Here is a 16313-nt window from a genome sequence, read left to right as displayed (position 1 = left end):
CCGTTTGTTTAAAGAATGGCATTGTATACACCCCATAAACACTCCCTCATACTTCATATATATATATATATATATAGTCTAATAAATACTCTCCTATAGTGCAGTTCTAACCCCTAATCAAGGCAAAAGTCAGCTACTCTTCTTCTTCTGAGAAAACGTACTTCTCTGCATTGCTGTGGGGGATGAACAGAGCATATACCAGTGAATAACTGGTATGCATACCTAAGTATCCAAATGCACACCACAAAATAATTACTTTGTGGGTGCAGACTGGCATGCAAGTGTATTCAAGTGCTACCTTATTCAGAGAGCAAATGAACAAACTAAGACTCACAGAAAATGTGCTTAACTTGAACTTTATTAAAAAAAAAATAAAATAAAAAAAAAAGCAGCTAAGGCCTGTTGTAAACCTCCTTTATGCACTTATGGAGCTCATCAAGCAATCATCAGCAAAGGCCTCCAGGTACTATTCTAGTTTCACAAATCCAAAATCCAAGAAAGCTCTGGTGACTTCTGTGGAATTTTACCTTGTAAGGAGTTAAAATCCAGCCCAGTCACCACTGCCTTTTACAGATGCCTGCCCTGGCAGTAAGAAAACATCTCAAAATGAAACCTAATGAAGTTGCTACTTATCTACAGGATCCTCAGTACAATGGCTTGCATTCCTGGGAAAACATTAGTGAATAAGACACATTGGGGTGCTTCTAGTGTGTCCCCTGCCATCTAGCAGAAAGCAGGGACCGAGACCTTGGTAACCTTAGTGTTTGCACAAGGTTAGTCTAAAATAGTCACCCCACAGGTCAGCAGATGATCCAGGAAAACTACTGCCAAGGAGGTTCTAACATCTCAGCRAACACAGTCCTGCAGAAGCGAACACGGCTCTGATAACAACAGGATGTTGCCAGAGAAATATGTGAATCAGCACCCTGTTGGGGGGAGTAAAGCAGAGTCATTTTATGAAATGGATAATTATTCTTTGTAAAATATTCAAAAGCAGCTGAAGAGATCAAGTGCAAAAGCAGCTGCCAGAGATAAAACAGTGAACCAGTAAACATCTCACTGCCCTGGAATCTGCCATCTTCCGACACAGAGATTTCTGCCAAATTCCTGTTGAGACATTCAACTGCATACAGGCCTCCACACAAATGCTCCTTTTAAACACATTCAGAGACCTCAGGACTGCACAGACATCCACTTGCAGCTCCTCTGGCTGCAACTAGACCCTGCCAGCAAGGAGAAAATGTTTAAGGTATCAGGCTCCCTGGAAGAGGCTACATCTAGAGCACTGATTTCAGATTTTGGGTCTCAGGCACAGAACAGGAAAAGACATTGCTGCACCCTAACCAACAAGATTAAATAAATGCAGTGAAGACTAGCAATGCTGCTATAGCTAACTGCACTGCTAGTAAAATACTGAAATTTAAAAAGCAATTACGAACACCAAACACACGTGTCTCTGCTTGCAGGTTACTACTCCTGGAGATCACTCTACCTCTGAGCTGTCCAATGCTGTAGCTAAAATTTAGACATGCGTTTAAGACCTCCTGTTTAGGAGGCAAGCGAGCCTTGACTGCCCTCTCATAGACATAACAGGAAAAAAAAAAGACCATGAATCACCTTAAGCAATGYAGAGATGAAAGAACGGCGAAATCCTGAATCATTCTCTGGAAATGCCTGCTTTTCCTTATAGATTTCACAGAATCTAGACCGAGTTTTCTCCTGACTGAAAGACCACGAGTACCATACAACTTCAGTCTTACATGCTGCCTGATCCCACTTAAGTGAGACATCCCATGGCAGTGTGCACTTCACTAAGGAGAGACCACTAGTTCCCATTCCTGCATCACCTGGAAATATAAAATCAGAGAACACTACCCCCTGTGTAGATACCCTTTTCACATGTTAAAAATAGTGCCTTAAACTGCACTATTAGTTTAATAACTGACAGGCCAGAGGCAGCATGCCAGTCTACAAGGTACACCATAATATTCATAGTGTATATATAGTAATGATTAATGAACAGTAATGTACTCTGCAGTGGGACACATTCCTATCMCACCTTAAGGAGAAGAGAAAAAACAAACTAACAAAAAACCTGTCAAGTCGAGCACTTTGCAATAGTCTGAATGACCAAGGCTTTTAAGTGACAGAGTTTGGAGATTATAAATTGTAGAGTCTCTTTCATCTTTATGTGAGAAGCACATAAAGGCTCATGGACAATTCTAGGACTTAAGCCTGTGGGGATGGCAGCTGTTTTCCACTTTCCCTTTCTGTAAACAGAAAAATTAAATAGAAAAATCTATTTTTTTTTCTCTAAGAAAAACAAYATGACTCCATTACATTGGTTCTCTCTTTAGTAGTTATGCTAAAAATTTCATGGAAGAGAATGGACATTTCAAATTGAATAATTCTAAGGATAACTCTGATGAACCTACTCACTGTAATTAGCTTCCTCCTTTCTTTTGTCTAAAAACATGATTACTAGAGTCACGAGCATGCACAATGCCTTCCTTCCAAGCAAGCTTGGCGTAATAAAACATTAATGTAATAGGCTAGATCAAGCTCTGAAAAGCTAGGCAAGGCCTTGGTATGGCAATCACAAAGTGTATGATAAACTCGTCTTTTTAATAAGTAACCAAGCATCGCTTGGTTTTTGCTTTGAAAGTGGCTTGTTTTATGCAAATATTTTGTTTCCATTCTAAGGGCAACAAGAGTTTATTTTCTTTTTCTTCTTCTCAATTAAGGAAACAAAAGGAARCAGTTCTAGTTCCAGCATGTCACCTGTTTGATACCAGGACTCCATAGGCTTGTTTATTTTCATAAAAGCACATTAAAATATGGGCTATTTTTAGGCTAGCAAATTACTTCTCGCATCTATTCCATGCAAGATTATTACAAACCACGTCCTCCGCTCTGTGCTCACTGCCAGCTCAGAGAGATGCTTGTATATGCAACATACATATTGAAGTAATATAACAACACACCCACAAAATTGAATTGCATTCATTATCACATTTGCAAAGTGCTTCCAGGCCCAAAGTGCTCTTACCTGTAGCCTGTCCCAACAGGAGACACAGTTAACAACACTTAGTAGGTCCAAGAACTGCATTCATCCTTGTAGATTGAAGACACAGTAAACAATGAAAAATCAATGCATCACATTACCCTAAAATGAGGTGTTTTGGGTTTTTTTTTTTTTTTTCAGTAGATAACAGTACTCCTATTTAAAAAATAATATTGTCCTTAGAATTTTTAAATGTACCAGCAGGGACATTTATATTTACCCTTTTACAGGGTAAAGCCAGGGAACTACATTTCTCCTACCTCTCTGTTGCTCTTCCATTTTTCATGTTCGAAAGTCTTCATCAACTGCCTTAATCTCTTCTCAGTACTTTTCCTGACCCCAACATGACATGAAGCACCAAAATGAAATGATTTGCAAAAAAAGTCAGCAACCCAAATAAAACATTTAGTCCAAGTTATCCTTCTGCTTCACACAGCTGAGAAAGTCAAAGTCTAATGAAAGGTTGTTCTACTGCAGCTTTCAGGGAGATTTAAAAATCACATTTTAGTACTATTTAAGGTAATCTTCTRCAAGTGCAAAGCAAGAACAGGGAAATACATTCAATTCACAAGCAGGCTACCAAAGAGATTTGTCATGAACGCCCATGAAATAGAAAGTATCCACRTGAAATGGATACTACTAAAAATACAGCTAAAACGATTCGTACAGGTTTGTGTGGCACTGAAGAACTAGCAGAGAAAAGACAAATCATCAAGAACAGGATTTAAAAATAACATTCTAGATTATGCTAATGATCCACACAACATAACTGCCTATCACCAACAATGCAGAGGACGGCTACCTCACAGGTCCACAACAAAAAGGGGTAGGTTTGATGTCTAACCACAGAGGCTCCCTAACCTCCTGTGGCTTCCCACTGAGGCAAGCTATTCTAGAGGAAGGACAAAGCCCCATACATCTAGCCTCAACACTGTCCCAACTGTTCCAACTCACAGGAGGAAAAAAAAAAAAAAAATGTATAGGCCACAAAGACTCAAAAAGCTTTCATTTTCTTTGAGGAACACAAAAGGTGCTCAGAGTCTCCTGGGTCAGAAGCTGCTAGCCCCCCCACGCAATGCCAGAGCACTTCATTGACTTCCTTCTCTTTAAAGATCACAAAATACACATTAGGTTGGGTCTTGCAGAACTTCAGAACTTCTTGCAGAAGTTAAGATTTTATCCCAACACTTCTATGCAATTCAAGACACATTTTTAACACAGTGGTTTATGGTCATGTCTAACCATGAACAGTCACTTCTTCATTTCTCCTGCTGCACATACTCAGATTTTTTTCTCCGTCTGTATCCCTCTGCACTTCTGAAACGGCTGCACAGGATTGCCAACTCTGCTGTTTCCACAGACTCCTCAAAATTATAGCATTATTTTAAAATAATACTTTTTCTGTTTGGTAAAGTTATATGCTTTCACTTACTGTTTTTGAAAGTTATGAATTACTCAGAGTCATATATTATTCTACCCAAACGCATATTTTCTCTTAATAGCTTGAATCATTTCTGGTTTCCAGATATGGTAAAAAGCTGACCTTATTCCTTATTCTCCAGCATGAGTAACAAAGAGTAGCTCAGTACTGAATGCAAGCTCAGGCCACCCAAGCAACAAGCAGATTCAGCTAATGTCTCCAGAGGTATCTGTGTCTGAGTAGACAAAAACAGATGGTATATCAAGYGCCTTCCTCCAAGTGTAAATGCTTCCACCAGCATATTTGGTATGGAGGAATCCAGGTGACTATCTAGGACCACAGAGCAATGTCTGGTGCTCTCTAAATTATCTACTTTTATCATTTAAGAAAAACAGAAAGTCAAAATGTTTTCATTTCTACTATTTAAAAGGGCTCAATAAAAAGGCCAGGGTACTTCAAAAGCATCAGTTCTAGTAAAATTGAACACAAATAATTCCCATGAGGAGAAAGATATAATAAGAACATGTGACTGAACTCCAGAACATAAAATAGCTATTATTTCCACTTCATCAGATGAAAAGTTACACTGTTTAATGCCAAGCCWTCCCCGTTACAACATTTCTAACCATGATAGCCACTGCTTTTAAAACACACCAAAGCAAGAATGCAGGCTCAAGTATCCAAGACTGGATATTTATAGTTATGCAACACAATTTTTTAGAATTGCTACACATGTAATGGACAACCACACACATGGAAACACATTCACTTTCTGCTCTAAAGCCACAGTATAATGCAATAGATTAGATCTAAGCATCAACAGCTTCTTAAAATATCTGGCACAAAGAGCTCAGCTTTCAATAATCAACACACACAGAGAACAAGCTTCCCATTCACTGGAAAAAGTCAGCAGGGAGAAGGGTTTGCCATCCTCAGCAAATTATTTTATAAACAAGGAACGAATATTGAATCTTAGGTCTGCCTTAAAGGAACTCTGATTTTTAAGTCAGACTTGAAACATCCACTAAAAGAACACATCCAAAAATATAAATATATATGTTGCAATAATGTGAACACACCAGTAAATAAACCCCAAACAAATACTGTGCATTTTTTTTTGTTGTTATCTTCATCCTCTAGAAACAGCATTAAAGCTAATTAACTGTCAGCTTGTTTACAATGCAGGCTACAAGCCTGGATGTGTGCTTTTTATGCCGCAGTAGCCACTAATTTCTTTAAAAAAGTCTAATAATTAAAGAAAAAAAAGAACACTTCAAAGCCGCCCCAACCTGCAGAAACAGCCCAGCCTAAGCCTGGGTGGCCACCCATGGTTGTGCAGGCTCCTCCAGCCTGCCTGCAGCGTGGTGCTGCACCTCGCTGGGGCTCCCGCAGCTCTCTGCACCACGCGGCTGCAGGGCTCGCTGTCTAACCCAGAGCCCGGCAGCAGGAATGAGAACAGGGCTGGCTCTGGCCAACCAAACCACTCRGGGTGCCATGGCCAGCGAAGCAGAGCGGGGATCTCTGGGGACCCAGAGCCATCTTCACCTCCAAGTGATTCCCAGAGCTTGCTTTCCTCCCAGACYTCTCTAATTCCAGCCACAAGATGATGGAGACTTGGACCCTGCAGGATTAGATGGACTGAGAACCTCAGTTTAAACCAAAATATGATTCTAATCCAGCAAGAATTGCTTTCCTTCCTATGGACTTAAATTCCAAAAATCTAACCTTTAGGCTGAGAATTCCAGCTAYGGATTTCTTGTTGCTTCCTCCAAGAGCCTCCAACACAACACAGTCTCATAAGACATCGATCTTAACACTTCTAACTTCTCTTTTACTCTGTCAAATAAYGCAGTGCTACCTACAGTACTTGATATTTATTATTTCCAATTCAAAAAACAAACAAACAAAAAAAGACATAGAACTGCCAAATGCAGGTGAGTTGTTACTCTGACCTATGTAAAAGCTGATGCCTCCACTCCAATGCAAAAGTTACCTGGCAGTTTGACACTCCAAATAGTTTAGTCCAGAACAAAGAGTTTTACAGAAATCGAATGGTGAATTTGAAGGAAAATGTAAGCCTGGTAATGGTCAGAAAGATCTTTCAGCATGGTATTTTGGAGTATGGATCAGTTTTCCATGGAGAACAGATGAATGCCCCTTTGCAAGAAAATTCTAAGATAAAAAAAGTTGAGCCACAGGGACAGATGAGTGCAGTTATTATCTCCCATTTCTAAGATCTGCCATTTTGCCCGGACAGTCTGTCCTTTACTGTTTGTTTGGTCGTTCTGCTTGTATGAGTTCAATGTATAGAAGTCATTGCCTTAATTCTGCTAAGTAATCTAAAATTACAGACAGTGGACCTGAATAAGACATTAGTGCCAAGGTAGGGCTATATCCTGTGGCCTTTCCTGCATGAGGTGGCCAGAAGGTATGTAAGCAGGGCACAGCAGATGGGCACAAGCACAGGACTTGTGACATTCCCTGCAAAAGAGAACAGCTAGAACTTGGGTGAATTAACTTCTCTGGAAGCAACGAGCCTGCTCCTGGATTCATTTTTCCCCAGAGAACAGGCATATACACCTGAAACACCTGCTGGGACAAACCACACGGTGACCATGAAATGGCAACGGCTGCTGGGAAGGGGCAGATCGGGACAAGGTGATAAGGCTTCCACTGCTCAAAAGCGTGTTTTAAGAGCAGACTTTTCAGCTGGGTTGTGTCAGTAATGTGGGACGAAGGGTTAAATGCAGAGTTAATCTCCAGGTGTGAGGGATCGGATTCAGGTYTTCTGTATTTAAGCACTCAACCTTCCCATTTGCTCTGCAGCTCCTACTTCTCACTCAGTTGCCTACCACCCAACTTAAATGCACATCTGCTTTCTCCTCCAGCCCTCCCTGACACTGCTCCATATCTTAACAGAATCTTTTTAAAACTTTTTTTAAAGAATGATCATCATTTAAAAATTCTAAGGTCTAATTCTAAGGTTAATGCAACACACAACCTACTGCACCCCATCACGAGCCGAGCACAGCTGTGGCTTCCAGAGCACATCATGCAGTACACATCCAGCTGATTTTCATAWTATGATATAGCAAACACTGATTTTTGACAACAAAGTCACAATAGTGCTCAAATCAGCTACTCTGATCTCTAGGGTACACACAAATGCACACACTCCTCAGGTGGCTGGCCCCARAAGGAAGGTGTGACCCAGCACATAAAATGCAAAGCAGTCTAATGTATCCTGCCTCCTGCACAGTCAGAATAATTCCACATCACTAGGCTTGTCACAAAACCAGATTGGAATAGGAGGATGTTATCCAACCCTAACAGTGCAATTAAATGCACTGCAGTAACTTAGCAAAAAAAAAAAAAAAAAAAAAAAAAGAAAAAATGACTGCATTTGTATTAAAAGTCAGTAATATTCAGGAAAAATAAAACAAACTAAAAGTACAGATGAACTAGGTAAAATATTTAAGAAGAATCTCTTTGAGAGGAATTAAAAAAAAAAACCCTTGAAGACAGAGGGAAAGAGTTTAAAAGAGTGGATTTTCTAGAATATTTTCCCTGTAAACATGAAGCAGAATTTTCCCCTTTTCTTTATTCTCAAGTGATTAAAAAGCTCATACAGACATAATAGTCTGTTGCTATGTACATTTTAAAAGAACATCTGTTAAAAATTCTTCCCCTAACACTTAAAGAAAAATAAAGAAGGGATTGCAGAGAAGAAATATTTGCTTAGAAGATAAACAGAAAAAAACCCCCAACTATAAGAAACAGTAGGGAAAGGGATAAGTGGCATGGTGTAAGAAGGGCATGCTCATTCTGTTATAGGAGGATAAGTCCAAGGCTGATTTTTCACAGGCTGTCCAAAAAACAGGCCTGGCAGCCAAAGACACTAATTTTCCACCTGCAAACACATTCATTCCCACACTTTGCAGGTGCAGTCATCCCATTCCAAATATAGTCCTTCAGTGTTTTCTTTCACAGCAAAGCCACACAGTGCTGTCTCCAAGAAAAATGCCAAGCTGACAGTAAAAGATTGTGCCCAACGTAGCATGGCAAGAACACAGGAATACTATTCACACCAGCAACCAAATCTACGTGTGAAGTAGTAGTATTCTGCAATATTAAGCCATAATCTGCAACAGTGCAAAACCCATCAGATATTAGTAATTATAGAGCAAGATACTGAAAGTTTCTTCCAAGAAAGGAAAACAGACCCTGTTTTTTTTACTGTAAGCTGTAACTTTAGTCTTTTGAATCATTTAAAAAAAAAGACAAGGATTGTCTAATACTTGKGTAGAAAGCCGAGTTGCACCCACACTTTCCAAAGCCACAAGAGTGTGTGGGTTCTCTGTTTTTGGAACAAGAGCACAGTGAAAGCAAGCTTGTTTACTCTAGACACTGTACAAAGACTTACTTTTTAAAAAAATAAAATAAATGGTTGAAAGGATGCCTCCTCTGAGGAGTTAGCAGAAAATAAAAGGCAGACTTATATTTCTAATCTATGCAAATATCTACTCCACAGGGCATCCCAGAGACTGCTTTATATCAGAGAGTATGCAAATCCCAGGTGTTTTTAATATGTCAAAAGCAGACACAGCATCTCCACCTGCGATGGCTCCTCACTCTGCAAACAGCTGGGCAACTAAAAAGAGGTTTTCTGACTAGCCTGTAGAGCCCTCCATGAAAAATTCCTTTTGCTAATGTGCCAACCCCAATACTCCCACCCAAATGGCTTCCATCAAGCCCAGAGTTTGTTTTTTTTCTTCTTTTTCTTTAAGCTTATGCACAAATTCTACTTAAATGTTTCAAATTACAGTAATTATAAAATGATGAAACTGCTACTGGTGCTTCAGGAAATGATCACAAGGCCACAAATCATCATTTTCACTGGAAGATACCTGTGGGACTGGTTGCAGGCAGAGTATGGGGACTGGAGGCAGAGGAGATGCACCAGTAGCTTGGAGGAGACACAGTAGGATGAGGAAGAAAGTACAAATGGGGTCACAGGAAAGATAGTGTCTGCTTTCTGCACATTTCTCTAGGTTTTCTGCAGGAAGCTTCTACTGCTGCTCCAGAAACACCGCTTTCCTGAGAAGCCTCCTTGTAACTGAGGAGTGACCAAGGGCTAAGTCTTGAAAAGTGAGGAATTCCGAACCGTAGAGTCACATGGGCCCACTAAAGGGATTAAGGTGTTTCCCAGATTACTCCTTTTCACATCCTCTCCTGCAGACCTCAGAGGTGGAACTCAAAGAGCTGTTAGCTGACCACAAAGAGCTCTGCAGCAATCTTGTCTTTTCACTTTTTTTTCCCCCCAAAGGCTCCAACAGACCCTTTTCTCTCCTGTCATCAGAAACACCTGGGTCCCAACTTAGCTTGGTTCCAACCCATTCCACACTGAGTGGTGTCCAGACGACAGCCACTACCAGCCCAATGCCCCTCATAACTAGTCTCATGGGCCACCCAAGTCAAACAGTCCCCCATGCAGCCACTGCAAAGTCACCTACCTTTGGAATGTCGAGACCAGTGACAGATTTATCACTTGTATATGACATAGAAAAGTCAAGCACACAGGAACTGAATGGGCAAGCATATAGTTTGCACCTCACTATCACAATAAAGCCTAATCCTAAAAGCAGTCGGTCTTCATTTTGAAACAACTGTTTATTAGTTTACCAAGAGCACACAAAACGAAATAAACCTAAAAAGCCAACCATCTCAGTTTGTAATATGATTAGATTGACAAAGACTTCCCTCATCATTTGTTTCAGAAGAGGAATTCTCCATATTCTCACTTCTTGGCATTTTCAACAYGACATTTACTGCATCTACCTAGAGTTGCACAGTTCAATGTTTGCTGCCCTCACATGATCCAGTATGAAGCAATTCTATTTAAAGAGACAAAAAACTTCACAGTCTAATCTGTATCTGAGATCCATCAGTAAACTGCTGTTTTTGCTGTAGATATTCAGAGATTCTACGGCTAATGTTATCAATCATGTTAGAAAGAAGGAAAAAAAAAAMCAGCATCTACTCAGTGTCAAAGTGCTGTGAAGTTTAATAGTCAAGGAAAGGTTTTCTTACTACCCACCAGGGCAAAACGTKCAAGTATTCTTCTGCAAGTGAACTAAGAATGAGCCGTTGGCTCAGTGAGATGACAGCATCACAGTGAGTGTCATCCTTATGTGCACACAATTCGCCSAGGACTGGGTTGGCAGAAGTGCAGAACATAAAGTTGCAGACATCTCCCCTGCACAGTGATGAATTCCACGGCACAAGGTTTCCCTCTCCCAAGGCTCACAGGAAGGGAACACAGAGAAACACCCGAGTCAACCTTCAATCCCAAATCTACTCCAAGGACGTGGAAGTTGCCTTCAGCCCACAGCTCWGCGTGAATACCACATAGGCTGTGGTCAAAAGACTGCTTGACAGCTTTCTTTTCAAAACTAAATCTTTTGCATCCTACCACAATTTCTTCCTCATTTCAGTCAAATAGATAAATAATTTAAAAGATGCATCTGCAAAAAACACCACTTCACAGTTTACACTTCCTAGAATGAAGCTGCTTTTTCTCAGCTCTTCGTACATCAYTCTCAGTAGGATGCCCGTGTGGCCAGTTTGGGGTTTGCAGCAACAGAACTTTCCAACAACAGGGCTGTTTTAGGAAGTTTCTGCCAATCCTGTTTCCCCCCACCCACTCACTCCAGGCTCTGCCACATAGTTTAGAGCCCTGCTGATGCAACTTCACTCTAGACCAGATAAATGAAATCATTTTGAATCAAAAGAAAGCAAGACAGCAAGACCACCCCTTTTCAGGTAAGGTGGACTATTTTTTCTTTTTAARTATGATGCAGATGCACACGAACCACACTGATGTGATCTACAGAACCCCCGCTCAAAACACTTGGACTGTTAAAAATGCAGGGCCCTGAGTAAAAGAGCAAGTCCTACTGAAGTTGTTTGAAAAGGTCCGCCCTGGTTACAATTAAAGAACTAATACTCTCTAATGATTTAAATCCTTTTGTGAACTACGAGGGGAGAAAAACAGCAATGGTATGGGCAAAACAGAAAAAAAACACTCCAAAGCCTACTTTCAGCAAAACAGAAGCAAACATAAAATTAATATGCTGAAACTGTATACAGAGGTCATTGCTCTATGATTTCCTTATAATCAGTAGGAGGTTATGGAAAAAGAGTACARCCACCATGGTCCATTTTAAAAATAGATTTCAAGTTTTTAAATATGTATCTATTATTCCCTTTTATTTCTGCACATGACTTTATATAATCCTTCCCCAAAACTGCTATTTTTCCCAAAGAAATACAGTCAAGTGGTGACTCTGCCACTTTTTCACACTGCAAGAACAGACAGGATATTAAAGACCCAGATGATACCTGAGCAAATACCAAACCTCAATAACTGTCCATTCCCTCCCAGCCKTATCACAGCAGTGTGACCAGAGGGAATCCCACGTACCTTGTTACCTCCTGCTGCAGTCGGGAAACACTGGGCACATAGAACATTACCCCAAAAAAAAGCAAGGGCTCATTGGCAAATTTGTCCAGCTGCTTCTTCAGAGGTTTTTCCAGTTCCACCCATCGGGCTTGCTGGTTCTTGCTGAGAAACCAAAGGCCAAAGTAGTGTGTCTAGATAAAGAAGCAAAATGTGTCAGTTCATCCTCTTTAGCAGGACCACACACACAAAGATGCAAATGCAAATAAGGAAAGATTGTAAACTGACAATTTTTCTATTCTTATATGCAGAGTAATTTTTTTTTTTAACCTCTTCTTTATTATTTTGCTTTTTAGGACTATTTTGAAGACATGAATCACAAATTGATATTGCACTAGAATATAGTTCACATCAATCTTCTTACTTTCTCTCCTAAATGCATACTAAAGGGTCCCCTTTGAGATTATGGCACAAGTGACCCAAATGTTGTAAGAAAAAGAATAAAACAAAMTTGAAATGTCTGTCTCTCAGCTTTCTTATTTGACATGTTATCATATGTGATGATATGTTTATGTCTGTGCCTTAAGAACACACAGCAAACAATGAGTTCTAATCTAAGCACTTCRTGAGCCTTTGGATCAGGCCCACTGCATGCAAAGGGCAATATGATTCTTCCAGCTATTAAAAGAATGCAGATTCATATAAAATGTCAAAATATATCTACTAACATCAGAACCATCTCTCCTGACAGAACATTATTGTATTTTAAAAATACATTCATGAGGTTTAGCGATACATTAATGTAAATATTGCACTTAACATCTGCATTACAAGCACAAGTTGTTTGTGCTAAGCTCTTACAGAATTACCAGGTTAAAAACGTCAGCTATTTCCCAAGCTGTTTAAAWCTCAATGGCAACAGTAGCTCCTCTAAACACAGGGCAAATTGCTGGCAAGGTATCCTCAAGGAAGACTGGTCAGAACTAGGACCTTAAATATTGCAAACAGCTGAAGAAATATCCAATCATGTCATGAATTATTCAAGCAAAGCCCCCTGAAACTTTATTTATTAATAATTTATTAAACACCTAATCTACTACTGGAGGCAAATACATCTTACAATTAAGTGTCACTGTGGATCTACAGAAATGAAGAGAAGACATTTTCATGGTCAGTATTGGAACTTAACTGTCTCCTGCCTGGAAATCTGACTATGAATTTTGCATCTTCTACTCCTTTTTCTACAATACCGCAGCTGGCAGCATCTGGACATTTCCTACAGTGTCCCCAGTATAAAATTCTACTCTGTGGTAACACCAAGATGAATGAAATGGAAGCAACCAGAGGATTTTAGCAGAGACTCCTTTAGCAGAGACTGAGCAGTTTTAAAATTTGGCAGTGAAAGTATGACTATTTTTTTCATATCTTTTGTTCCTATTTTCAGTAATCTTTCTTGGTATTCAGTACCACTGACTTCCTACTCAATGCCAACTTTCGACTAGTTTCCATGATTTTATGTCAACCCTAAAATAAGGGGTTTTTTTGTTGTACTGTCACTTGGACAACAGTCATGTCACAGCGACAATACCTTATGCATAGTACCTAACTTTAAATAAAGATTCTACAGACAAAGAGCATTCACATGTGAATTTTCCAGACACACCTTCAAAAAAAAAAAAAAAAAATCTTCAGAAGTGGCAAACAAATTTCCATCATTACACCTTGCTAAAGACATCATGAAACAGTTGGTTTCTCTGYTGTTGTCTTTCTCTGTCCCTTCTGGTGAGGACAATATCTTAAAATCATGACATCTGCTAAGATTTATCCGATGACACAAGAACAGCTAATGTGGCTTTGAAAAGATAAATTACTTAGCAGTGGGGGCAACGTTGCTAACTGTTTTATAGCTGAACACAAACAAGCAGGAATCATGTACTAAAATTCTGCCCCAGAGTGCAGGTGTATTTACTTTAGCATCTCTTTCCACACATATTTTCAAGTTTGGGGAATGTCCAGACTTGCATGTAACTAACGTGATAACTAATTCAGGTTGATTCATCAATCAACCTGACAAGCCTGCAATGCAACTTCAGCCCTGCTCAGTCCTTCCCCTGCAACCTTTAGCTCGGCACAGCGGAGCAACTGACTCCTGTTTAGGAGGGAGGCGGCGTAGGATTTCCCTCTGGAACCTCAAGGCATCTTCAATAAAACAATCAACCTGGGAATGAATAAAAAAGTCCCATAGGAGAAACAAAACTTCACTAACCAATCCACTGATAAACATCTGCCATGTCTGTGTAGGCAGCACTGTATTAAAAAAAAAAAAAAAAAAAAAGTGTTTTCTTTACGACTAGCTCATTGTGGTAGTAATTAGATTAAAACGAAGGTGGGAGGGAGAGTAGAGACAGCAAAGGGAAGGAATGCATGTGAGGGCAGGAAAAAGCACAGAGCTTTCCCCACCTCATAGGGGAAATCCTTTAATACATGAACTCCCAAAATTCACTGCAGGGCAACTCGCCCTCGGCAAGAAACAGCACGGATCTGTGAAAACAGATCTTCCATGCTGCTCAAACATTAGTAAACACTCACATCACCAGCATCTAAGTTCTCAGTGTCCAGTAGCATTAAAACACCTCGCAGCTAAGATGCTTTGCAGTTCTAAAGCCTTAAAAAATTAACCAAAGGATTAAGGATATCGCATCCAAATGGCTCGAAGGAGCCCGGTCCATCCACAGGCAATGGAGAAAATTTAGATTTTCTGTGGTAGAAAAGCTCTTCAAAAGAACCAGAAGCAGAAAAGGGAATTGCTTTCAAGGACCATGAAGGCAGCAGCAAGGCTCTAGATGGCTGCAGAGGCAGGGGCTGAGCCACCCCAGCCTGCGTTTTGCACACCAAGGAAAAGGCTGTTTTCCTGGAAGGGAGCCCGGAGAAGATTGAGCAATTGGAGATGAAGCACAGGGATTGCAGAGCTATATCCTCAGTGAGGAATGAAAGCGCTGGGAAGGGACAACCAGCCCACGCACCTGAACATCAAGCTCCCTGTTGCTGTGGATTCTACTTCTTGGAAAGGCTGGTATTTTCAAATTGCCCTATGGTGCCAGAGACTGAAATAATCACTACTGTAAATGCCTAGAAGCCTTTCTCCTCCAGAAACATGAGTAATTTGGTCGTCTGCACAAATAAACCCCTGATTTCATTCCTGCTTCCACAGGGCAAATATCTACATGTGCACCAGGCTGTTTTAGCAGATAGACTTGCAGTCAAAGCATCATAGGAAACAAATGATGTCTTCGCTTTAAAAAGCATCCTTCTCCTAGCCAGGGTTTGCACACTCTGGTGATAACATGGAAGGAAGGCTTTTCAATCATACTAAATATATGCATTCAGGTCCATTTGGTGGACAAAGAGCTCCAGTTGCTAGCCCTTTTTGATCTGTCTACTCTGCAGACATACAGAGCTCAGTAAGAAAAGAGTTTTACACGAATTTCCTCTTACGTTTTTAAAACTGTCTGGCCAAACATCACGTAGCAAGCACTGCTAAATGTTCTGGCTTATCCTTCCTGGAAAATAGCTTGTTCTCTGTTAAAACAGCAGACAGAAATTGGAGAACCTGTCAGACTAATGACACAAACTAGAAAAGGTCAGAAATGAAGTATGGTGAGTCAGAAAAATAAAACTAGAAAAAGATGTTCTAATAAAAATAGTGCTGAAAAGTCTTAAACATTACAGCTGTAAGTTCAGGAGGCAAAGCAGTCATTTTGTACTCAGTCTTAGCTGTATTCCCCAGCCTGGGGCTGCTCTTTCTTACATGTCAGACAAAACCAGTAGAATTGTCAACAACAGCAAGGCCAGAGACATTTGCTAAACGAACAAAYCCCACTCAAAAGAACCCAGTGAGATAGGCTCGATGTTTATTAAGGCATCTGGCTCAGCAGTCAGCTAACTGTCTATCTCTSAGAAAGGGCAGAGTTCCAACCCCTCAGGGCAAAAAGGCATTAAGTGCTGCTGCCCAGGGGCACCAGCATGGAAGGGAAGGCAAATTTATCGCAGCCAATTGCTCCTAGAAGGTCTCTTGGCCAAGCACTGCCTGGGCCCTGTGTCCCACACGCGCCGGTAAGACGAGTGCAGCCAGGCCAAGCACGTGGCAACACGGTGCTCAACACCATTCTCTGGCCATGTCCTACTGCACGGGGACACCTTCMAGGAGGAAATGCCAGGGAGCTGCAGCCCACGGCCCCACTGCTCCTTGCTTCGGTGGGACATTGCTGTGCCCGAGGGACCATTTGCAGAAATGTAACTTCAAAGAATAATTCTGTGAAATGATTCTGGAAAGGTCCTTCTTGTCCAAACTCCTGCTGGGGAAAAAAAAA

General features: G+C 40.6%; 1 protein-coding gene across 1 annotated transcript in view; it reads right to left on the bottom strand.

Annotated features, from left to right (window-relative positions):
* PTPN14 (protein tyrosine phosphatase, non-receptor type 14) overlaps positions 1-16313 on the bottom strand; it is a 102150-nt gene that overhangs the window by 47180 nt on the left and 38657 nt on the right. The window contains exon 3 of the mRNA XM_026048390.1: positions 11968-12137. Coding sequence (XP_025904175.1) covers positions 11968-12137 — 170 coding nt within the window. The remainder of the gene's footprint in view (positions 1-11967; positions 12138-16313) is intronic.

The sequence above is a fragment of the Nothoprocta perdicaria genome, unplaced genomic scaffold (assembly GCF_003342845.1).
Source record: "Nothoprocta perdicaria isolate Ctin4 unplaced genomic scaffold, notPer1 scaffold_54, whole genome shotgun sequence".
Taxonomy (NCBI): domain Eukaryota; kingdom Metazoa; phylum Chordata; class Aves; order Tinamiformes; family Tinamidae; genus Nothoprocta; species Nothoprocta perdicaria.
This window is presented reverse-complemented; position numbering and strand designations above follow the sequence as displayed.